The sequence below is a fragment of the Hemitrygon akajei genome, chromosome 10 (genome assembly GCF_048418815.1).
Source record: "Hemitrygon akajei chromosome 10, sHemAka1.3, whole genome shotgun sequence".
In the NCBI taxonomy this organism is placed as follows: domain Eukaryota; kingdom Metazoa; phylum Chordata; class Chondrichthyes; order Myliobatiformes; family Dasyatidae; genus Hemitrygon; species Hemitrygon akajei.
In genome coordinates, this window is record NC_133133.1 from 112,224,453 (window position 1) to 112,248,745 (window position 24,293).

At 45.8% G+C, this 24,293-nt stretch overlaps 1 protein-coding gene across 13 annotated transcripts in view; it reads left to right on the plus strand.

Moving 5' to 3' along the window:
• Positions 1-24,293, plus strand: part of srgap1a (SLIT-ROBO Rho GTPase activating protein 1a) — a 324,530-nt gene that overhangs the window by 272,657 nt on the left and 27,580 nt on the right. For all 13 annotated transcript variants that reach the window (XM_073058740.1, XM_073058741.1, XM_073058748.1 and 10 more), the window contains exons 16-17: positions 17,384-17,489; positions 20,684-20,908. In XM_073058740.1, coding sequence (XP_072914841.1) covers positions 17,384-17,489; positions 20,684-20,908 — 331 coding nt within the window. The remainder of the gene's footprint in view (positions 1-17,383; positions 17,490-20,683; positions 20,909-24,293) is intronic.

Below are 24,293 nucleotides of genomic sequence, written 5' to 3' on the forward strand. Positions count from 1 at the left end.
CTGTGGATGTGGAGGGTGGATTATTATATGACCTTTATTTGGAGATCAAGAAACATTTGAAACCTCGGGGAATTAATGGTCAGTGTAAAGAGTTCTAGGAACTGGAAAAAGAATGCAAGCACTGCAATCTGGGGAAAATAACAAACTGCTGGAGGAGCTCAGCAGGTCAGGCAGCATTGGTGGAGGCAAAGGGATGGTCCACGTTTGACTATCCTTTTCCCTCCACAGATGCCATCTGACCCACTGAGTTTATCCAGCAAACACGAGGAAATCTGCAGATGCTGGAAATTCAAGCAACACGCACAAAATGCTGGTGGAACACAGCAGGCCAGGCAGTTTCTATAGGGAAAAGTGCTGTCAACGTTTCGGCTGAGACCCTTCGTCAGGACTCAGTCCTGACGAAGGGTCTCAGCCCAAAACATCGACAGTGCTTCTCCCTATAGATGCTGCCTGGCCTGCTGCGTTCCACCAGCATTTTGTGAGAGTTTATCCAGCAGTTTGTTTTTAAGTTGTAGGAATTAACACAGAGAGGGGACAGCAAAATATTTCCAGTAGGCTGGCATTCGTTACTACTCATTGAACTGCATGCCCTTTAAAATGATGGTATCTGGCCAAATATTTAAGTGACAATTGCTGCTTTATGTAACTTCAGAGAACTCTCTTGCAAGTAACAGTTGTGGGCTTATATAAATAGTTGCTAACTATTCATAAACTGCAGAAATTGTGCTGGCCAGCTGTATTTTCCTTGAATGCTCCAATTAAACTCACAGAGGCAAGATCTCATGCACATGTACAACTATTTTACTGTTCTCCCACCAAATGTTCCAAAGCCGCTGGTTTAAATTCATAAATTCCGAAGCAGGAGAGGTTTGCAAGGGTGTTATTTAAACACTTTGTCAAGTTCAATGGGTTCAACTAACTTAGGAAATACTTACCCGTCTCTATCTGCCATCACTTCGAGTTTTCTTAGCTGCTTCAGGTGGAACAGCAAAGTTGCAAGATTCATAGCTCTGCTGATGACTAATTCCCCTTGGCAAATATTTTTGTTTCTAGTACAGCAAATATGAGACATTCCAAGTAAGGATTTCACAGACTCAACTCTTGAGCGCAGTACGGGATGCCCACCACGTGTAGAGTTTACAGAGTAGCGTGTGTTGTCTTTAAATCGTGTGGTCTATTTCCTTTTCCCTTATTTAGCTCAGAAGCACATTTGTGGGTCCATCTCCTAGATGAAGTATTGAACTGAAGCTTGCTCTACCCCTTGGGTAGATGTGAATGATGCTGTTGTAGGGGAAGTGGAACCATCAACACAACCCCCCCATCACCTCCTATTTCCTGGGCAAATACCTTCACTAAACATGGTGTATCTGATAATTTTTACCTGCCCCCCCTTTTTCCATTCCCCATTCTGGTCCCCTTCTCACTTCTCCTTGCCCACCCACCACCTTCCTCTGGTACCCCTCCTCTTTCCCTTTCTCCATTGTTGACTCCTGTTTCTTCAACTCTTTACCACTTCACCTATCATTTCCCAGCTGCTCACTTCACCCCTCACCTATCACCTGCCAGCTTGTACTCCTTCCCCTCCCCCCTCTCCTCTCCCCTTATTCTGGCTTCTTCCCCACTTCCTTTCCAGGCCTGATGAAGGATCTTGTCCCAAAACGGTTTATTCCTGTCAATAGATGCTGCCTGACCTGCTGAGTTCCTCCAGCATTTTCTGTGTATCGACCTAAGGATGGGCTGGGGGCAGCCCACAAGCGTTGCTGTGTATTCCAGTGCCGGCACTGCACACCTGTCAGAGCCACAATAACAACAACAGATGCAGAGCGAGCCCCTTCCCACCCTCCCACCCCCCCCCCCCCCATTCGCTGGCACGGATAGTCCCCCAAACCCAGGGCAAGCCACATCTAGGCCTCCAACCTCTAGACTTGGCCCTGGACTGTTTCGTGTTTGACCTCAGTGACTCCTGTCACCTGGTGCACTGTGTCATGAGTGCTTTGTGCTTGGGTGAATTCGAACATTCAAAGATGAACTTTGTTTGTCCAAATGCAATAAGCATATACAACAGTTCATCTCTGTGTGACAGGAGACACACCTCACAGTCTTTGTTGTATTATTTTGTACGTTACTATTACACATTGGTATACTGTTATTACACTTATTATTCTGTATTTATTATTAGTTAGGACTGCACACTGATAAGTGTGTTTTTAAATGGTGCTGCTGTAATGAAAGAATTTCCCACTTGGGATAAGTAAAGTATTATTATTATTATTATGAAAATTTGAAACTGCAGTGAAATGAGTGAAGTATGTGCTGGGTGCATCCCACTAGTGTCACCAGTATAGCTTGTCCATAACTTAGTAATCCTAACTCTAATGGTGTTGGAATGTGGGAAGCAACTGGAGCATGCTACGGTGCCGGCCCCTGTGACGGTTGGTGCTGCCCTTGTGCTTGTGCGGTCAGAGTAACCCGAATGCGTTCTTGTGCTTTGTCGATGGCGCGCATCATCGCTACAAAATGCAGAGCAGTGAAAGGAGTGAATGTTGATGAGATGCCAGTCAGCTGGGCTGCTTCGTCCTGGGGTGGTGTCGGGCTTCTTGAGGTTCCTTGGAGTGACACGCATGTGGGAAATCAGGGATCAAAGGTCAACTTTATTCACCAAATATACTTACATGGATTAGGAATTTGCGTTGGCGCAACTTGCAACAGAAAACAACAGCATTCAACAATCATTAAGAATTATATAAAATAGTGTTAGAGCTATGGTGTGGAATAAAATGTGCATTCTGTAAATATCAGCATGTATTTACAACATAAACAGTATTATTAAAAATGGTTTAAGGTGCTTAAACTGCAGTGCGGTGAGCAAGGTAATAAATGGGGAGCAGAGTGGGGCGAGCTAACTAGAATGGCTATCAGCCTGAGGAAGAAACTTTTAAGATGGCAAGTGGAGAGGATTCCGTCACACCCCTTGCGGGGGAGGGGTGGGGATGGAGAGGAAGCAGAGGCCAATATTGCAGAATCAGCCATTTCCACCTCACTAATTGGTGCACAATTGGTGATGGGTTTCAACGAGATTGTATCTCACAGGCTATTCCCCAGAGGTCACTTTGGAGGAGCCTCATTGGCCACGTGGCACTCTGGGACATCCTGTCACTGTGAGGAACACCCCAGATTTGTTCTTTTCCCCTTTCCTTCCTTCCTCCTTTTATAAATGGCCAGCCTCTGGCGTTAGAAGACGCAGGACAAGAATGGCAGCCTTGTGCTGACATGCCGGTGTCCTCCTGGAGGAGCGAGCTGGCAGCAGCGCCGGTGTGAGTGAAAAGCCTGATTCAGACAGATGGCCACCATTTCAATATTGACTGTGGCAAAGAGGAATGGATACCGCCTGCTGCCAGCCATTCATTTTGTGCTGGCCTTGTTTGTGGCTGGTTGTATGGAATCGGCCTTGCTGAATACAGCCAATAACAGAGATCTTTGAGCAGGAATCTAGGGCTTGTGATGGCTTTGAAACACTGTGCTGTTCCTTATTAGTTCACCTTTCTAAGTGCTTTTCCACCTCATATTCCCGAGAAACTAAGTCCATTTCAATAATTTCCCTTCTGGAATATCTTTGTTAGGAATGTACACAGAGTTCAGCATTAGTTGTTGCACGTGTGGTTTAGCTGTTACATTCACGTCTCCCACTTCCAAGTCTGTGCTGACTCAGGAGCCTATGTTCTTGGGAGAGGTTGGGCAGGCATGGGCTTTATTCATTGGAGTGTAATAATAGGTCAAAGGGGAATGTGAGGGGGAACTCTACACTCAGTAGGTAGTGCAAGTGTGGAATGCATTGTCAATGGAAACAGTCAATGCAAGTTCAATTCAAAATCCAAATTTGTTTATCATGAATGCATCAAAACATACAGTGAAATGTGTCATTTGTGACAGCAAGTGTCACCGCACACTCCAGTGCCAATGTTGTATGCCCACAACTTACTAAACCTAACCCAAATATCTTTGGAATGTGGGAGGACACCCATGCAGTCACGGAGAGAAAGTACAAACTTCTTACAGATCGCAGTGTGAATTCAACCCCAATTCATTGCTGATTGCTGGCACGATGAGGCACTGCGCTAACTTAGTGTAGTGGTTAGTGCGACGCTATTACAGCTCAGGGTGCTAGCGGTTAGTGCGACGCTATTACAGCTCAGGGTGTTAGCGGTTGGTGCGACGCTATTACAGCTCAGGGTGTTAGCGGTTAGTGCGACGCTATTACAGCTCAGGGTGTTAGCGGTTAGTGCAACACTATTACAGCTCAGGGTGCTAGCGGTTAGTGCGACGCTATTACAGCTCAGGGTGTTAGCGGTTGGTGCGACGCTATTACAGCTCAGGGTGTTAGCGGTTAGTGCGACGCTATTACAGCTCAGGGTGTTAGCGGTTAGTGCAACACTATTACAGCTCAGGGTGTTAGCGGTTGGTGCAACGCTATTACAGCTCAGGGAGTTAGCGGTTGGTGCGACGCTATTACAGCTCAGGGTGTTAGCGGTTGGTGCGACGCTATTACAGCTCAGGGTGTTAGCGGTTGGTGCGACGCTATTACAGCTCAGGGTGTTAGCGGTTAGAGCGACGCTATTACAGCTCAGGGTGCTAGCGGTTGGTGCGACACTATTACAGCTCAGGGTGTTAGCGGTTAGAGCGACGCTATTACAGCTCAGGGTGCTAGCGGTTGGTGCAACACTATTACAGCTCGGTGCTAGCGGTTGGTGCGACGCTATTACAGCACAGGGTGTTAGCGGTTAGAGCGACGCTATTACAGCTCAGGGTGCTAGCGGTTGGTGCGACACTATTACAGCTCAGGGTGCTAGCGGTTAGTGCAACACTATTACAGCTCAGGGTGTTAGCGGTTAGTGCAACACTATTACAGCTCAGGGTGTTAGCGGTTGGTGCGACGCTATTACAGCTCAGGGTGTTAGCGGTTGGTGCGACGCTATTACAGCTCGGTGCTAGCGGTTGGTGCGACGCTATTACAGCTCAGGGTGTTAGCGGTTAGAGCGACGCTATTACAGCTCAGGGTGCTAGCGGTTGGTGCGACGCTATTACAGCTCAGGGTGTTAGCGGTTAGAGCGACGCTATTACAGCTCGGTGCTAGCGGTTGGTGCGACGCTATTACAGCTCAGGGTGTTAGCGGTTAGAGCGACGCTATTACAGCTCAGGGTGCTAGCGGTTGGTGCGACGCTATTACAGCTCAGGGTGTTAGCGGTTGGTGCGACGCTATTACAGCTCAGGGTGTTAGCGGTTAGAGCGACGCTATTACAGCTCAGGGTGCTAGCGGTTGGTGCGACGCTATTACAGCTCAGGGTGTTAGCGGTTAGAGCGACGCTATTACAGCTCGGTGCTAGCGGTTGGTGCGACGCTATTACAGCTCAGGGTGTTAGCGGTTGGTGCGACGCTATTACAGCTCAGGGTGTTAGCGGTTAGAGCAACACTATTACAGCTCAGGGTGTTAGCGGTTGGTGCGACGCTATTACAGCTCAGGGTGTTAGCGGTTAGTGCGACGCTATTACAGCTCAGGATGTTAGCGGTTAGTGCGACGCTATTACAGCTCAGGGTGCTAGCGGTTAGTGCGACACTATTACAGCTCAGGGTGCTAGCGGTTAGTGCGACGCTATTACAGCTCAGGGTGTTAGCGGTTAGTGCGACGCTATTACAGCTCAGGGTGCTAGCGGTTAGTGCGACGCTATTACAGCTCAGGGTGTTAGCGGTTGGTGCGACACTATTACAGCTCAGGGTGCTAGCGGTTAGTGCGACGCTATTACAGCTCAGGGTGTTAGCGGTTGGTGCGACGCTATTACAGCTCAGGGTGTTAGCGGTTGGTGCGACGCTATTACAGCTCAGGGTGCTAGCGGTTGGTGCGACGCTATTACAGCTCAGGGTGCTAGCGGTTAGTGCGACGCTATTACAGCTCAGGGTGTTAGCGGTTAGTGCAACACTATTACAGCTCAGGGTGTTAGCGGTTGGTGCGACGCTATTACAGCTCAGGGTGCTAGCGGTTGGTGCGACACTATTACAGCTCAGGGTGTTAGCGGTTAGAGCGACGCTATTACAGCTCAGGGTGCTAGCGGTTAGTGCAACGCTATTACAGCTCAGGGTGTTAGCGGTTAGTGCAACACTATTACAGCTCAGGGTGCTAGCGGTTGGTGCGACGCTATTACAGCTCAGGGTGTTAGCGGTTAGTGCAACACTATTACAGCTCAGGGTGTTAGCGGTTGGTGCGACGCTATTACAGCTCAGGGTGCTAGCGGTTAGTGCGACACTATTACAGCTCAGGGTGTTAGCGGTTAGTGCAACACTATTACAGCTCAGGGTGTTAGCGGTTGGTGCGACGCTATTACAGCTCAGGGTGTTAGCGGTTAGTGCGACACTATTACAGCTCAGGGTGTTAGCGGTTAGTGCAACACTATTACAGCTCAGGGTGTTAGCGGTTAGTGCGACACTATTACAGCTCAGGGTGTTAGCGGTTAGTGCAACACTATTACAGCTCGGTGTTAGCGGTTAGTGCAACACTATTACAGCTCAGGGTGCTAGCGGTTGGTACGACACTATTACAGCTCAGGGTGTTAGCGGTTAGTGCAACACTATTACAGCTCAGGGTGTTAGCGGTTAGTGCAACACTATTACAGCTCAGGGTGTTAGCGGTTGGTGCGACGCTATTACAGCTCAGGGTGTTAGCGGTTGGTGCGACGCTATTACAGCTCAGGGTGTTAGCGGTTGGTGCGACGCTATTACAGCTCGGTGCTAGCGGTTGGTGCGACGCTATTACAGCTCAGGGTGCTAGCGGTTGGTGCGACACTATTACAGCTCAGGGTGCTAGCGGTTAGTGCAACACTATTACAGCTCAGGGTGTTAGCGGTTAGTGCAACACTATTACAGCTCAGGGTGCTAGCGGTTGGTGCGACGCTGTTACAGCTCAGGGTGTTAGCGGTTAGAGCGACGCTATTACAGCTCAGGGTGCTAGCGGTTGGTGCGACACTATTACAGCTCAGGGTGCTAGCGGTTAGTGCAACACTATTACAGCTCAGGGTGTTAGCGGTTAGTGCAACACTATTACAGCTCAGGGTGTTAGCGGTTGGTGCGACGCTATTACAGCTCAGGGTGTTAGCGGTTGGTGCGACGCTATTACAGCTCAGGGTGTTAGCGGTTGGTGCGACGCTATTACAGCTCGGTGCTAGCGGTTGGTGCGACGCTATTACAGCTCAGGGTGTTAGCGGTTAGAGCGACGCTATTACAGCTCAGGGTGCTAGCGGTTGGTGCGACGCTATTACAGCTCAGGGTGTTAGCGGTTAGAGCGACGCTATTACAGCTCGGTGCTAGCGGTTGGTGCGACGCTATTACACCTCAGGGTGTTAGCGGTTAGAGCGACGCTATTACATCTCAGGGTGTTAGCGGTTGGTGCGACGCTATTACAGCTCGGTGCTAGCGGTTGGTGCGACGCTATTACAGCTCAGGGTGTTAGCGGTTAGAGCGACGCTATTACAGCTCAGGGTGTTAGCGGTTAGAGCGACGCTATTACAGCTCAGGGTGCTAGCGGTTGGTGCGACGCTATTACAGCTCAGGGTGTTAGCGGTTGGTGCGACGCTATTACAGTTCAGGGTGTTAGCGGTTGGTGTGACGCTATTACAGCTCAGGGTGTTAGCGGTTAGAGCGACGCTATTACAGCTCAGGGTGTTAGCGGTTAGTGCGACGCTATTACAGCTCAGGGTGCTAGCGGTTAGAGCGACGCTATTACAGCTCAGGGTGTTAGCGGTTAGAGCGACGCTATTACAGCTCAGGGTGCTAGCGGTTGGTGCGACGCTATTACAGCTCAGGGTGTTAGCGGTTAGAGCGACGCTATTACAGCTCGGTGCTAGCGGTTGGTGCGACGCTATTACAGCTCAGGGTGTTAGCGGTTGGTGCGACGCTATTACAGCTCAGGGTGTTAGCGGTTAGAGCGACGCTATTACAGCTCAGGGTGCTAGCGGTTAGTGCGACGCTATTACAGCTCAGGGTGTTAGCGGTTAGAGCGACGCTATTACAGCGACGCTATTACAGCTCAGGGTGCTAGCGGTTAGAGCGACGCTATTACAGCTCAGGGTGCTAGCGGTTAGTGCGATGCTATTACAGCTCAGGGTGTTAGCGGTTGGTGCGACGCTATTACAGCTCAGGGTGTTAGCGGTTGGTGCGACGCTATTACAGCTCGGTGCTAGCGGTTGGTGCGACGCTATTACAGCTCAGGGTGTTAGCGGTTAGAGCGACGCTATTACAGCTCAGGGTGTTAGTGGTTAGAGCGACGCTATTACAGCTCAGGGTGTTAGCGGTTGGTGCGACGCTATTACAGCTCAGGGTGCTAGCGGTTAGTGCGACGCTATTACAGCTCAGGGTGTTAGCGGTTGGTGCAACGCTATTACAGCTCGGTGCTAGCGGTTAGTGCGACGCTATTACAGCTCAGGGTGTTAGCGGTTGGTGCGACGCTATTACAGCTCAGGGTGCTAGCGGTTGGTGCGACGCTATTACAGCTCAGGGTGTTAGCGGTTGGTGCAACGCTATTACAGCTCGGTGCTAGCGGTTAGTGCGACGCTATTACAGCTCAGGGTGTTAGCGGTTGGTGCGACGCTATTACAGCTCAGGGTGCTAGCGGTTGGTGCGACACTATTACAGCTCAGGGTGTTCTGGAGTTAAGAATTGAATTCCAGTGCCGTTTTGTAAGGTGCCTCTGTATGTCCTCCCGGTGGAATCCGTGAGTTTCCGCCCATTGCTCCGGTTTCTTACCACAGTCCAAAGATGTTAAATGGCCATTGTAAACTGTCTCATAATTAGGTTAAGGTTAATTGGGGTTGTGGGGTAGCTGTGGCAGTGCATCTCAAAGGGCTGGAAGGGCCTACACTGCGTTGTATAACTAAATAAATAAATAAACCACTGTGCTACCGTGCGAGGAATATGAATGTATTAGAGGGGTATGCACTAATTGCAAGCAAATAAATCTAGCATCCTAGCTGGCACGAGTGAGATGGGCCAAAAGGCCTGTTTCTGTGCTGTGTGACCGTAGAGTGGTTTCTGCACTGTGTGACTAGGATGGTTTCTGCACTGTGTGACCGTACGGTGGTTTCTGCGCTGTTTGTCTGTAGGGTGGTTTCTGCGCTGTTTGTCTGTAGGGTGGTTTCTGCACTGTTTGACTGTATGGTGGTTTCTGTGCTGTTTGACTGTATGGTGGTTTCTGCACTGTGTGACTGTATGGTGGTTTCTGCACTGTGTGACTGTGTGATGGTTTCTGCACTGTGTGACCGTACGGTGGTTTCTGTGCTGTTTGACTGTATGGTGGTTTCTGCACTGTGTGACTGTGTGATGGTTTCTGCACTGTGTGACCGTACGGTGGTTTCTGTGCTGTTTGACTGTATGGTGGTTTCTGCACTGTGTGACTGTAGGGTGGTTTCTGTGCTGTGTGACTGTAGGATGGTTTCTGTTCTGTGTGACTGTATGGTGGTTTCTGTGCTGTGTGATTGTGTGATGGCTTCTGTGCTGTGTGACTGTAGGGTGGTTTCTGTGCTGTGTGACTGTGTGATGGCTTCTGTGCTGTGTGACTGTAGGGTGGTTTCTGTGCTGTTTGACTGTATGGTGGTTTCTGTGCTGTGTGACTGTATGGTGGTTTCTGTGCTGTGTGACTGTAGGATGGTTTCTGTGCTGTGTGACTGTGATGGTTTCTGTGCTGTGTGACTGTAGGGTGGTTTCTGTGCTTTTGTTCATGATGTGTGACCTGAAACTCGAGACCAATGACTAACTACATCGAAACATACAGCAAAATACATCATTTGTGTTAACAATCAACACACCATAGGGTTCCTCATACTTCTCCACACCCACCTCTAGTCAAATAAACTGTCCTTCTTTACCAGAAACCAGCTGAATAAAATTTAATTTTTTCCCATTTTAATGATAATGGGTTCACTGTCACACATCCACAAACTTCTCTCAACCCCACCCATCGACAGAGGGCAATTAACCTACCAACCCAAATGTCTCTGGGATCTGGGAGGAAACTGGAGCATCTGGAGAAAACCCCATGCAATCACATGGAGAACTTGCAAACTCCACACAGACAGCACCTGAGGTCAGGATTTGCTCCAGCTTGCTGGAACAGTTGACAAAAACTTGCACTGTGGACAAAGATGTGGGTTTCAATTGTAACTACTTGTGTTCTGCCTAATAATTCATCTCCCATTTGTCGTCAGTCAAAGTGTAAACAGGTTGCCTTAGTCTTTGCCACGTAATTGTTTGTGGAATCTTGCAGATTGCCACATACTGTAACAACCACAGGAACACAACCTAAATTCTTCCTTGACTGTAATGGGCAGAGCTTCATCAGAAATACTAACTTGTTTTTCATGCCGATGTCAGCGTGATGGGAGGGCAAGAGAGGGCACGCGGTGGGGGAGAGGTGGTCCCCTGTGGGAGTCAGAAGAGGAAGCAGGTATGGGGCGGGGTTTCGATGGGCCAGGAGGAGGATTGTTATACTGCACGGAAGGGCAGGAGAGAACATAGAACATAGCTCACTACAGCACGGGAACAGGCCCTTCAACCCACAATATCCATGCTGACCACACCGCCAAATTAAAACGAATTCCTTCTGCCACCGCACGATCCATATCTCTCAATTTCCTGCACATTCTACTGCCTTCACTACACCCACAAATAATTTGCCCCACACATTTCCTTTAGACATTCCCCTTCTCACCTTAAGGTTGTCTCCTCTCGTATTTGACATTCTTGTCCTGCGGAACGGACTGTCTACCTTATCTATGCCTCTATTGATTTTATAAACATCCAGCAGATCTCTCCTCAGCCTCCACAGTTCGAAAGACCATTAGGATAGAAAATGTTGTCCAGTTGTTTAGGAATAAGCCGGGCGATGAAAGACTATTGAGCCTGACGTCAGTAGGAGGGAAGTTATTGGAAGGTTTTCTAAGGGGCCAGATAGATGGAGACTGATTAGCGATGGTCTACCTGGCTTTGTGTGTCGTAGGTTTTGTCTAACTAATCTTACTGTTTTTTGAAGAAGTTACAAAGAAAATTGGTGAAGGCAAGGCATTAGATGTTGTCGGCATGGACTTGAGCAAGGCCTTTGACAAGATTGCGCATGGGAGTTTAGTCCAGAAGGTTCAATGGCTTGGCATTTACGATGTGGATCAGACATTGGCTTTGTGGGAGAAAGCAGAGAGTGGTATTCGATGGTTGCCTCTCTGACTGGAGGCCTGTGACTAGTGGAGTGCCACAGGGATTGGTGCTGGGTCCATTGTTATTTCTCCTCTACAATACTGTGCAAAAGTCTAAGTCTTATCTATATTTCATGACATATGTGATTGCTGATAAACCTGATTCTGATATGCGTCTCTTGTGGACTGAGAGTGGGAAGAGTGCAGGGCGGGGGTGATCATAGTTAGGAAAAGGGGAAGGGAGAGGGGAGGGAGTGGAAAGCACCAAAGAGATATTCTGTAATGATTAATAAACCAATTGCTTGGAATCGAATGACCTTGCTTGGTATCTCAGGGCTGGGTGTGTCTGCATCTATGCCACTGTGCCCCTGGCACTATTTTTCTGCCACCTGGCCCACACCCCTGCAGTGGTGCTCTGTCCTCGCCATTCCCAACATCCTTGCTCCCTCCAGATTTACAAACTCACTCTCCACTCCACATTGATAAATACAGTACTGTGTAACGTTCTTAGGCACACACGTTATATATATGTGCTTAAGACTTTTGTACTGTATATGAATGATCTGAATAATAATGTAGTAAAATGGATCAGCAAATTTGTGGATGACACCAAGATTGGGGGCATAGTGGACTGCGAGAAATGTTATCAAAGCTTGCAGCGGGATCTGGATCAGCTGGGAAAAATAGGTTTCAAAATGGCAGATGAAATTTAATGTAGACAAGTGTGAGGTGTTACGCATTGCGAGAACCAGCCAGGGTGGGTCTTTCACAGTGAGCTGAAGGGCACTGGAGAGTGAGGTAGGGCAGATGGATCTGAGAAGAGAGGTCAGTAATGAATTGAAAGTGGCATCACAGGTAGTTAAGGTTGGAGAGAGAACTTTTGGTACAGGTTTCCCCTGCTATCCGAAGGTAGAGCGTTCCTATAAAACGGTTCGTAAGCCAGAATGTCGTAAAGTGAAGAAGCGATTACCATTTTTGTATATGGGAAAAATTTGTGAGTGTTCTCAGACCCAAAACAACCTACCAGATCATGCCAAGTAACACATAAAACCTAAAATAATAGTAATATATAGTAAAAGCAGGAATGATCTGATAAATACACAGCCTATATAAAGTAGAAATACTTCTCTCCAATCATTGCAGCGTTGTCAATCGCAGCGAAAATCTCACGCAATTGCTTCACGTTCAGTTCCTGGACAACTTCACTACTGCGTTTGGTTTCAATTGTTATCCTTTCCTCTTCATCAGCTCTTCACCTGTCAGTTCTTGGTCATGGGATGCCAAAACCTCAACATCATCTTCGTCAACTTCCACAAACCCAGCCTCCTTAGCCAAACTCACTACAGTATGTCCTTACTTCGTTCACCACGATCGAAACGCTTCATTATGTTTAGTTTTACACTAAGTGTAACACCCTTATGCGCTCTTTTAGGCTTTTCCGATACCGTAGAACTCATCTTGCTAACGGATGCACAAAATAAATCCACATAAAGCGCAGATGCTCACAGGTACGTGTTTAAGCTATGGCGGCTAGAATGCAGTTCCGGGGGAGGAGCTTGGCTGCCTTTTTTTGTAACAGTGAAAACACCTTCTGTTAGCGAAAACAGGTAACTAATATAGGTGTTTTGTAACAGCGAGGTGTCATAAAGTGAACGTTCGAAAAACGGGGGACACCTGTACATTGGCCTTCATAAATCAAAGTATTGAGTACAGGAGTTGGAATGTTATGTTGAACGTGCATAAGATGTTGGTGAGGCCTAATTTGGAGTACTATGTCCAGTTCTGGTCACCTACCTACAGGAAATTTATTCAATAAGGTTGAAAGAATGCAGAGAAAATTTACAAATATGTTACCAGAACTTGAGGACCTGGGTTATAGGGAAAAGTTGATTAAGTTAGGACTTTATTTCCTGGAACATAGAAGAATGAGGGGAGATTTGTTAGAGGTGTACAAAATGATGAGGGGGCAGGATTTTTTCTCCACTGAAGTTGGGTGAGACTAGAACTAGAGGTCATGTGTTAAGTGTGAAAGGTGAAACATTTAAGATGAACCTGGTGGGGAATTCACTCAGAGCATAGTGCAAGTGTGGGATGAGCTGCCAGTGCAAGTGTTGGAATGGTCTGTTTCTGTGCTGTACTGGTCTATGACTACGAAATAGGAGCAGGAGTCGGCTCACTGGGCCTGCTCTGCCATTCAATAAGGTTATGACTGATCTGGCAGTGGACTCGACTCCACCAACCTGCCTTTTCCCCATAACCCTTCATTCCCCTGCTAGGCAAGAACCTGTCTAACTGCGTTGGAAATATATTTAATGAGGTCACTTCTACTGCTTCCCCGTGGCAGAGAGTTCCTCAGATTCACTGCTGTCCAGAAAGAGTCTCTGATCATTTACAGTTATGTCAGGGGGACCCAAATGCGTGGATGGTGTCTGAGCACGAACATTGCATTGTTCCCATGGTTACCAGCAGTTCTTCCTGATTAATGTTTTTCCTGTCTAAAAGCACATGATGAATATTTTTTGCATGTGAGAGGGTACGAGACATGTGGCTTTTGACCCCTCTGAGTCTGTGCCTGTCTCCGGGGATATGTTACTGTGAAAGGGTTGTGAAGAAAGACTTGCATTTATTTAGCACTTTTAAATTGGCAAATGCAGAAGTCGCAGGAACCTTCGTAAGAGCCGGTGCCAGACAGATTTCACCCTGAGCCTCTGTACTTCATTGTATTTTAATTTTATTTTAGAAATACAGCACAGTAACTGGCCTTCCTGGTACAATGAGCCATGTCACCCAATTGCACCCATGTGACTAATTATCCTACTAACTTGTATGTCTTTGGAAAGTTGGAGGAAACTAGAGCAACCAGAGGAAACCCATGCGGTCACAGGGAGAAAGTACAAACTCCTTACAGGCAGTTGCAGGAATTGAACCCGGGTTGCTGGCGCTACAATATCGTCCCCCCGCTCCCGTCCCCCCACCGAAGACCAGCTGAGACAAACAGGAGTGATTGAAGCGGAGGGAGAAGCAGGGAGGGGGAAATCCAAAGCTTAGGACCCAGGCACAGCTCCCCAGTGCAATGACCTCAGAGGCAGCACAGCAGAGTTGTGGTGAGTGTAGCGCTATTATTCCACGAGCAGCGACCCGGCATCAGCTCCACTGCTGTCTGTAAGGAGTTCATACATTCTCTCCATGACCATGTGAGCTTCTTCCGGTGGCCTCCCACACTCCAAAGACATACTGGTTGGAGTTAGTAAATCGTGGGCATGCTATGTTGATACCGGAGGCATCTTGTGGGCTGCCCCCAGCGCATCTTCAGATTGTGTTGGTCCTTGATGCAAGTGACACCGTTCACTGTATGCTTCGGTGTACCTGCAACAGGTAAAGCTCGTCTACCTATCGATTGCTGCTGGCTGGCCTCAACTGCTTCCTATAGCTATGACAAGTAAAGCCAATCTTTAATTATCTTTCATCTGTAAGAGTGTTGAGACCTTAGAGCATAGAAACAGGCCCTTTGGCCCATTGCCTGCGCTGACTATGATTGGAATTGATTTATGATTGTCACGTACTGAGACAGTGAAAAGCTTGTCTTGCCTACTGTTCACACGTCAGGTTATTACACAGTGCATTGAGGTAGGACCGGATAGTGCATAATGAGATGTAACAGCTATAAAGAAAGTGCAGGTAGCAATGACGGCTGCTTCCTATGAATACATTTTTTTTTTAAAAATCAGAAACAGGCAAAAATCTGCATTTTTTTATTTTCACCGTGCTAAAAACTTCTCTTTCTGCAGTTGAATGAGTTTAGCTCTGTAGCAACAGCACGTATACCAGATCTAAATGAAAAACAGATGGAAAGGAAAACAGAACAAATTTAAATATTTCTTTTAATATATCCTTATCCACGAAGAAAAATATGGTCAACTTCTACAAAAAAAGACATTCACAGAGCATTGAAATGACAGGAAGGAGGCAAATTTTATATAAACGTGCCAATGGGAGTTTATTTTTTTAATTTTACCCTTTAATGTTTAATCAGTTTAAAAATAAGAATCACCAATTTAGTGGCTCAAATTTCCAAAGGACTATGTAAGCTGTCTACACTGTCCTGCTTTCAACAGGGTGTTGCATCTATTCAGTTAGCTCTGTGTTGGAAAGCTGTGGTTTTGAGGACCACTCAAGGGAACTGACACACAGATCTCAGGTAGCAGCAGTACAGTACTCAGGGTATGCTGCGCTATAGGAAGTATAGTTTTTACTTAAACTGGACCTCATCTGTGCTCTTAGGGCATTGTTCTCTGAACCAAACAGAGCAGTTCTCTCTACGTGTTGTGTTCAGCATTTGTTTCCAAACCCAGCCCTCTGCTAATTGGTTTATTCTTGTCACAGGTACTGTGAAAAGTTTTGTTTCACATGCTGTCCATGCAGATCATTCTGTACATTGAGGTAGCACGTTGGGTTTCTTCCCACATTACAAAGACCTGTGGTTTAGATGTTAATTGGTCACACGGGTGTAATTGGGCTGGAGGTGCCTGTTACCATGCAGTATTTCTAAAAAAATTTAAAAAAAAGAACTCAATTTGTTTTCTATATGATTGAATTGATTTGGAATATGGGATACTGTGATCATATTACTGTGATTTAAATGTAATGTAATTCGTATTACTTGTATCCTTATGAACTTTGTATTTACATGCAATTTATATAATATTAATAAAAATATTGAAAGAAAAAATAGAATGCAGAATGCAGTGTTACAATGACAAAGAAAGGAAAGTGCAAGTGGAAAAACAAGGTGCAAAGGCAAAGATAAGGTAGATTGAAAGGTTACGAGTTAATCTTTGTCGCATAGGAAGAGTCTGAAAACAGCAGGATAGAAACGGTTCGTGATCCTGGTGGTACATAGCTTCAAGCTTTCTCACCTTCTGCCCAATGAAAGAGGGAGAAGAAAGAATGACCAGGGCAGGGTAGAGCAGGCTTTGATTATATAGGCTGCTTTTTTCTGATAATCTGACGTAATGTGGTGCAGTTTTTCTATGTTAGGACTACTGTGAAGTGCTTTGAGATGGTTTACTGTGTTAAAGGTGGTCGATAATTGTCACATATGCACGAAACAAGGACGCTAACAGAGTAGTACGATTAACACAAATCTTAATAGCCACAATCAGGTTGGAGGAACAACACCTTATATACTGTCTGGGTAGCCTCCAATCTGATGGCATGAACATTGACTTCTCTAACTTCTGTTAATGCCCCTCCTCCCCTTCTTACCCCATCCCTGATATATTTAGTTTTTTCCCCCTCCCCCTATTTTTTCTCTCTCTCTGCCCATCACTCTGCCTGTTCTCCATCTCCGTCTGGTGCTCCCCTCCCCCTTTCTTTCTCCCTAGGCCTCCCGTCCCATGATCCTTTCCCTTCTCCAGCTCTGTATCCCTTTTGCCAATCACCTTTCTGGCTCTCAGCTTCACCCCACCCCCTCTGGTCTTCTCCTATCATTTTGCATTTCCCCCTCCCCCTGCTACTTTCAAATCCCTTACTACCTTTCCTTTCAGTTTGTCCTGACGAAGGGCCTCAGCCCAAAACGTCGACAGTGCTTCTCCTTATAGATGCTGCCTGGCCTGCTATGTTCCACCAGCATTTTGTGTGTGTTGCTTGAATTTCCAGCATCTGCAGATTTCCTCATGTTTGAGTAGTACGATTAAATGTTTTTACTGAGCGATGTTAGTAACATACACACAGAGCAACGTACAGTGTGGGAGCAATGAACCAGATTCACCAGGGCAAATACATGTGCAGCCATGCCGAAGGAGAGGGCCTCCTGCACGTAGGAGGCCCAATCAATGTGATAATGGTTCAGTAATTGTTTGCTGCTTCTGTAAAACTTTATCTCACATTTTCATCTAGTTACCGTTAGTATATCGTGCACAGATTGACACTGTAATATGATATTCTCCAAGGTGTCATCGTTAGTGTGTTCATTATCACAATGATAACACCTCGTTGGTTGTAGGCCTCTTTGGGAACTTCTGAGGATGTGACTGGCACTTCATAAATATTCTGCTTTTGCATTGCTGTGGTGTTCGTCGATAAGACCAGCCCTCACTTGGGATGGTTTGGGTCAGTCCCTACTCAGAATGACAAAATGTCCACATCTTGCCTTGCAGGAATAGAGAATCTGTACGAGCGAGCTCTTCACCTCCGCAAGATCCTGCTCACACTGCCGCGCTCTGTCATCGTGGTGATGAGATACCTCTTTTCCTTTCTGAACCAGTGAGTATTGATTTCCTCCGCTTCTGCTGATTCTGATTATCACTTGCGTTCCTAATACCTTCTTGGCTGTTACAGCATTTAGTGGATGTCTTAGAGTTGCCAAGGCAAAGTCATACTAAAGGTTATTATCACCTGCACAAGCACATCTGTGCACAGGTGTAATGAAAAACAGCATCATAGACACATTATCATTTAAGCAGCAGACAAGCAAAATATAATCCTAAATTAAACACTGTTTTTATGTGACCCCTTCACCTGCTTGCATGCAAACTTGCCTTGATAGCTAACAGCCACCTGACTCAGCAGGGAGGAGGCCACCTTTCAGAAACAATGTACTTCTAGGGTTGGTATGATTTGGGTTCAACCAAAGAGGAAGGTTAGGAGATTCCGATTAACAGAACCTCAATTAAGCGAATGCTGTGTAAATACTGCCCATACGCAATTATCGGTTGGCAAGAGAAAACAGATCCTACACCGCACAGTTTCAGCTTTATCAAACAGTTATTAAGAGAAAGAAAAGGAAAAAACTAAAAGGGCTCATTACAGTTAAACCAGAGTAAATGTGCATATGACCGTCTCTTTCAAAAGCTGGCTATAACTGTTACTCACGGTGCTGAATTCTCATCACCAATCACCAGTAGAGCTTCCCACCTTTGACTCCTTTGTCTTACGAAGTACTGTGTCTTCCAATCGGATGGAATCCCATGGGCATCTCTCCTGATCTTCTCTTTACACAAAAGACCACAAAACCCCATCAGTGTCTGTCACAAATCTCCCTGCCCAGCTCTTTCTAGAGCCTTCTCCCAGTTCCACCATCCTGATTGGCTGACGCCACATTCCTAAATTTAACAACATGTCTCCTTGTCCTTAGCCGAAACCAAACTATTCTACCAACAGGACTCATTGCTTTTCCAGAAAACTACTAAATGAAATACCCTACAGAATAATAGTAGAAATCTGAACCAGGGATTACAGTTTATAAGCGCTGTTACCACTAAGCTGCGTGGGTGCGTGGCCATATTGTATCTGAAATGTTCTCACACACATAATCTTTGTTGCCAGGCAGATGGAATTTCTTTTTATATAATGTTAATATAATTTTGAACTTATGCCAATATAACTTTGAAATCTATGTAATATAATTGTGAAATACCATGTAATTAATTGTTTTAATGAATATAATCCGTAAGTTTTCTAAATAATAAATCTATAACAAATTTTACTTTGAAACATTTTAGAGCTTCAATGTATTTATATTGTCAGTGTTCCAAGTTACAACCCTGTTACAAATTGTAACAATAAACACAGAATGGAAGTCAGTAGCTCACTGTTAATAAACCACCAGCCTGCTGAACGCCAACGCCATCTATTCAAAACATTTTATTTTTGCTATTGTGCCTGTCGGTTGTTTTTACTTGTGTCGTGAGCGGTGGCTTGTATTTGTTTGATATGAGTATTATGAAAAAGACCCTTTAAAGTGCCGCACAGTTTTCAGGCTGGGTAAAAATTTCCTGCCCAGAGCAATGGTTGGTCCATACAGCTGTAAAAATGATTAGAGGGAACACTGTTTACAAAAAAGAACATGACACGGTAGTGTAGTAGTTAGCGTAACTCTATAACAGCAGCAGCAACCTCGGTTCATTTTTGCTGCTGTGTGGGAGAAGTTTGTACCTTCTCCCCGTGAATGCACGCGTTTCCACCCACATGTAATTGGACGGCACAGGCTCATTGGGCCAGAAGAAGCTGCAGCTCTAAATAAAGAAATGGTAAATAACACAATTAGATTTTAATGCAACATGATTAAATAAGAAACAGGCCCTTCAGCCCACCTCATCTATGCAGCCCAAGCTGCCTATTTCAGAGAGTCCCATTTGCTTGTGTTTGGCTTATATTCCTCTAGACCTTTTCCATGCATGAACCTGTCCAAATGTTGTAATTGTATGCACGTTCCATATACCCACCATCCTCTGTGTGGAAAAAGTGGCCTTTAGGTCCTGTTTAAACCTTTCGCCTTTCACCTTAAACTTATGGCCTCTATACTCACTTATTCTAGGGATAAAGGACTATGAGCTTTTATCTGTTCTATACCCTTTAATTTATATACCTCTGTAGGGTCGCCCCTTATAATGTGCAGGAGGAAGGCCCCAGAGTGTTCAGACTGATAGTAACTTCCATCAAAATAGAAGCAAATTCACAGGTTGGGTTTGAACTTAAGAACAGGGAGGTTATATTGCAACTACACGGGTTACTGGTGAAGCCACACCTGGGGTACTGTATGCAGTTCTGGACTCCTTACTTGAGGAAAGGTACACTGGTTTGGCAGCAGTGCTGAGGAGGTTCACCAGGTCGATTCTGAGTCTGTCCATAAGGTGGCGCTGCACTAGGATGCAGCGATCACTCCGGCTACAAGCAGAAGTATAATTGTCATCCTTTACGTCTTTGTTATGATCACAAGACTCTGCTGGATGTTAATGAAATCAAGAACTACAGGTTTAACCCATCAGCAAGTTGCACAATAGCAATGGAGCTGGACTTATTGGGTACCATTGTTGTGTTGTTGCCTGGACCTGCTGTGTACTGTTACTGTGCCGACAGGATGCACGGTGATTGCCTTGGACATTTCTCCTGTGAGCACAAGACCCTTCTGGACATTGGTAATGTGGAATACTGCAAGACAAGTTGTGCAAATAAAAAATAAATAATACTGAGAACGTGAGTTGTAAAGATTACTTGAAAGTGAGTATATAGGTTGTGGAATCCTTTAAGAGTTGAGGTGAGTGAAGTTATTTAATGCCAGTTCAGGAGAATAACTGTTCCTGAACTTGTTGGTGTGGGACCTAAGGCTCCTGTACCTCCTGGTAGTAGTGAGAAGGCATGGCCTGGATGGTGAGGGTCTTTGATGATGGATACTGCACTCCTGTGGCAACACTACATGTATATGGTCTCAATGGTGGGGAGGGCTTTGTCTGTGATGGACTGGGCAGTGTCAAATACTTTTTGCAGTCTTTTCTGCTCCCAGGCGTTGGTGTTTCCAAGGCAGTTAGAATACTCTACACTGTGCATCTGTAGAAGTTTGTCAAAGTCCTGCAAGTGGCTTACATTTTACCATAGTAACTTGAGCAGTTCTCCTGGAGCTGTGTCACCCACTCCAACCTCTGAACCTCTCACTGATTTTCCCTCTGCTCTTTTGATAGCTTGTCACAGTTCAACGACGAGAACATGATGGATCCCTACAACCTGGCCATCTGCTTCGGCCCAACGCTGATGCCAGTCCCAGAGACGCAGGACCAGGTCTCTTGCCAGCCCCACGTAAACGAGTTAATTAAAACCATCATCATCCACAATGAGCTGATCTTCCCAGATTCCAAGGACCTGGAGGGGCCCGTGTACGAGAAGTGTATGGCTGGTGATGATTATTGGTAAGTGTGCATCTCTGCATCTGTGACCAAATGTGAGGATTGGTGCCAGGACCTCCCTTAGGAAAACCAGGGCTAAACTTTCAGTTTCCAGTGGTATAATAATCTGGGACAAAATAAAATGTTTTCCTCACCCCAAAGACAATTTTCAAAGCCTTTGGTTTTCTCCGGTTTGCATGTTCTGTCTTTGTGCTCCCACATTCCAAAAGAAAACCTGTGGCTTGGCAAGTTAATTGGCTGTTGTAAGTTCCCCCAAATATGTAGATAGATAGATAGATAGATACTTTATTCATCCCCATGGGGACTTTTTTTCCAATGTCCCATACACTTGTTGTAGCAAAACTAATTACATACAATACTTAACTCAGCAAAAAATATGATATGCATCTAAATCACTATCTCAAAAAGCATTAATAATAGCTTTTAAAAAGTTCTTAAGTCCTGGCGGTAGAATTGTAAAGCCTAATGGCATTGGGGAGTATTGACCTCTTCATCCTGTCTGAGGAGCATTGTATCGATAGTAACCTGTCGCTGAAACTGCTTCTCTGTCTCTGGATGGTGCTATGCAGAGGATGTTCAGAGTTATCCATAATTGACCGTAGCCTACTCAGCGCCCTTCGCTCAGCTACCAATGTTAAACTCTCCAGTACTTTGCCCACGACAGAGCCCGCCTTCCTTACCAGCTTATTAGCAGTTAATGGTAATGTGGGGGGAATGAAAAATGTCCTGCTGAAGGGTTTTGACCCAAAATGTCAACTGTACTCTTTTCCGTAGATGCTGCCCAGCCTGCTGAGCTCCTCCAGCATTTTGTGTCTGTTGCTCAGATTTCCAGCATCTGCAGATTTTCTCTTGTTTGGGAGAATAAAACAAATGGGATTAATGTCTCTGAGCCTGGCAGTACATGCTTTCAGTCTCTTGTATCTCCAGTCGGATGGGAGGGGGAGAGAAGAGAGAATGACTGGGGTGGAACTTATTGTTCTGTAGCCCATAGACAAAGTACAATGTCTGTTCCTGAATTCAAAGCCCTGTCAATAAGACTACGTGACACATGACAATATTTTGAGCTCATTAGTCGGGTTGCTTAGTTTGAATGAACAGGAGCACAAGGCCTGTTGGTCCCCTGAGTCTGCTCTGCCATTCAAATAAACCAGAGATCTCTAGCAACACACACTGGAGGAACTCAGCAAGTCAGGCAGCATCTATGAAGAGGAATAAACAGTTGATATTTCAGTCTGAGACCCTTCATCGTGACTGCAAAGGAAAGGGTAGGGTACCAGAATAAAAAGAAAGAGAGAGTGGTTTCCCCTCTCACCCCTTCTCCTTACCTGCCTGTCATCTCCTTCTACTGCCCCTCATCCTTCCCTTTCTTCCATGGGTCACTCTCCTTCCTACTTCAGCCTTTTTCATCTTTGTCACTTATCCCTCCAGCTCCTAACTTCATCTGCCCCCTCCCCAACCACCCACATTCCCCCTCACTTGATCTCACCTGTCAGCTGCCAGCCTGTAATCCTCCCCCTCCCACTCCTCATCTTCCTTTCCAGTCCTGATGAAGGGTCTCAGCCCAACACGATGACTGTTTATTCCCTCCATAGATCCTGGCTGACCTGCTGAGTTCCTTCAGCACTTTACGTTTGTGTGTTGCTCAGGATTTCTTGCATCTGCAGAATCTTTCCAGTTTATGGATAACAAATCTTTATTTTATCCTCATCATTTAGTAAGCGAGTAATATCCTTGGCTGTCAAAAATCCATCCACCTCACTTATAAACATTTCAATTGACTTCCAGCTGCAACAACTTATTTTAAAAGTATGAATTTCAGAGTTCCACTGCGCCTTTCAATGGGAATGCTTCCCCAAATCACAGTGACTGCAGTAATAATCCCCCAGAGTTCCTCCCTAAACCTCTGCCTCTCCATAAAGCCTGATTTTTATCTAAGTATTTGTTCATCTGTCCTAATATCGCCCTTTGAGGTCTGCTCTCAGTGACTCTTTTTGATAAGAGACTTTGGATTGTTCCCAGTAGCCACGGTAGCTAGTGGCTAGCCCGACGCTATTAAACTTGGGGAACTCCGGAGTTCAGAGTTCAGTTCCAGCCCCATCTGTAAAGAGTCTCTGTACATCCTCCCTGTGGAATGCGTGGCATTTCTCTGCGTTCTCCTGTTTCCTGCCACAGTTCGAAGACGTACCGGGTCATTGTAAATTGTCCTGTGATTAGGTCAGAGTTAATCTAGTTTGTCGGGGGTTCCTGAGGTGGCATGGTTCAAAGGGCCGGATTGGCCTACTTGGCGCTGAATCACTAAATAAATAAATAAAGGCACTATATAAATACTTGTTGCTGCTGTTTTAGGTTCCATCAATGTTTTCAACATCTTTAAGCTTTCAATCAAATTATGTTCAGTAATGAATCAGGAATAGTCTGTAAGAAATCCTGAGCTCCTTATTTTTCAATTTCTGTTCCCATTCTCCAATGTAAGGCTGAGGTCCAAAAGAATCTAGAAGAAAAACTACCTCATGTTTCACCTGGGTAGTCTACAACCCAATGGTAACAACATTTGATTTAGGCAACCCTCACCTCCACTTGCCCCTCCCCTCCTTCCAGTCCTCCTTTGGCCCCTTTGTTTTTGTCTCCATTCTCTACCCCTTTCTCCCCCTCCCCCTGCAGGTTTCATCCACATACTACCCAGACATGTTTACCCATCCCTCCAATCTGGCTCTAGTTCCATCTGTCCATCACAGGTTTCCCCCGCTATTCGAAGGTAGAGCGTTCCTATGAAATGGTTCGTAAGCTGAAATGTCGTAAAGCAATTACCATTAATTTATATGGGAAAAGTTTTTGAGCGTTCCCAGACCCAAAAAATAACCTACCGAATCAAACCAAATAACACATAAAACCTAAAATAACACTAACATATAGTAAAAGCAGGAATTATATGATAAATATACAGCCTATATAAAGTAGAAATAGTGTATGTACAGTGTAATTTCACTTATCACAATCGGGAAGCCAGCGAGCCAAAGTCAATTTGGAGAAAAAAATTCAGCACGTATACGCATACGCTCGTAGAGGCATACATATGTACATGCGTAATCACGTATACGCATACGTATGTACACATATGCACACACTGCACGCACAAGGTTTCATGGTGATTGTAGTCTTTCTCGGGGTAAACACATGTATAAAGCGGGCGTCTTTTTTTCACAAAAGCGAAAATCCTCTTTGGTTAGCGAAAACGGGTACTAATGTAGGTCTTTCGTAACAGCGAGCTGTCGTAAAGAGAACGTTCGAAAAACGGGCCACCTGTATCATGTTTCTTACTTATCAGTCTGTTAGTCCTTCATGTTCTTCCTTACTCCTTCCAGCCTCTATCTCTAATCTTCATCCTCCA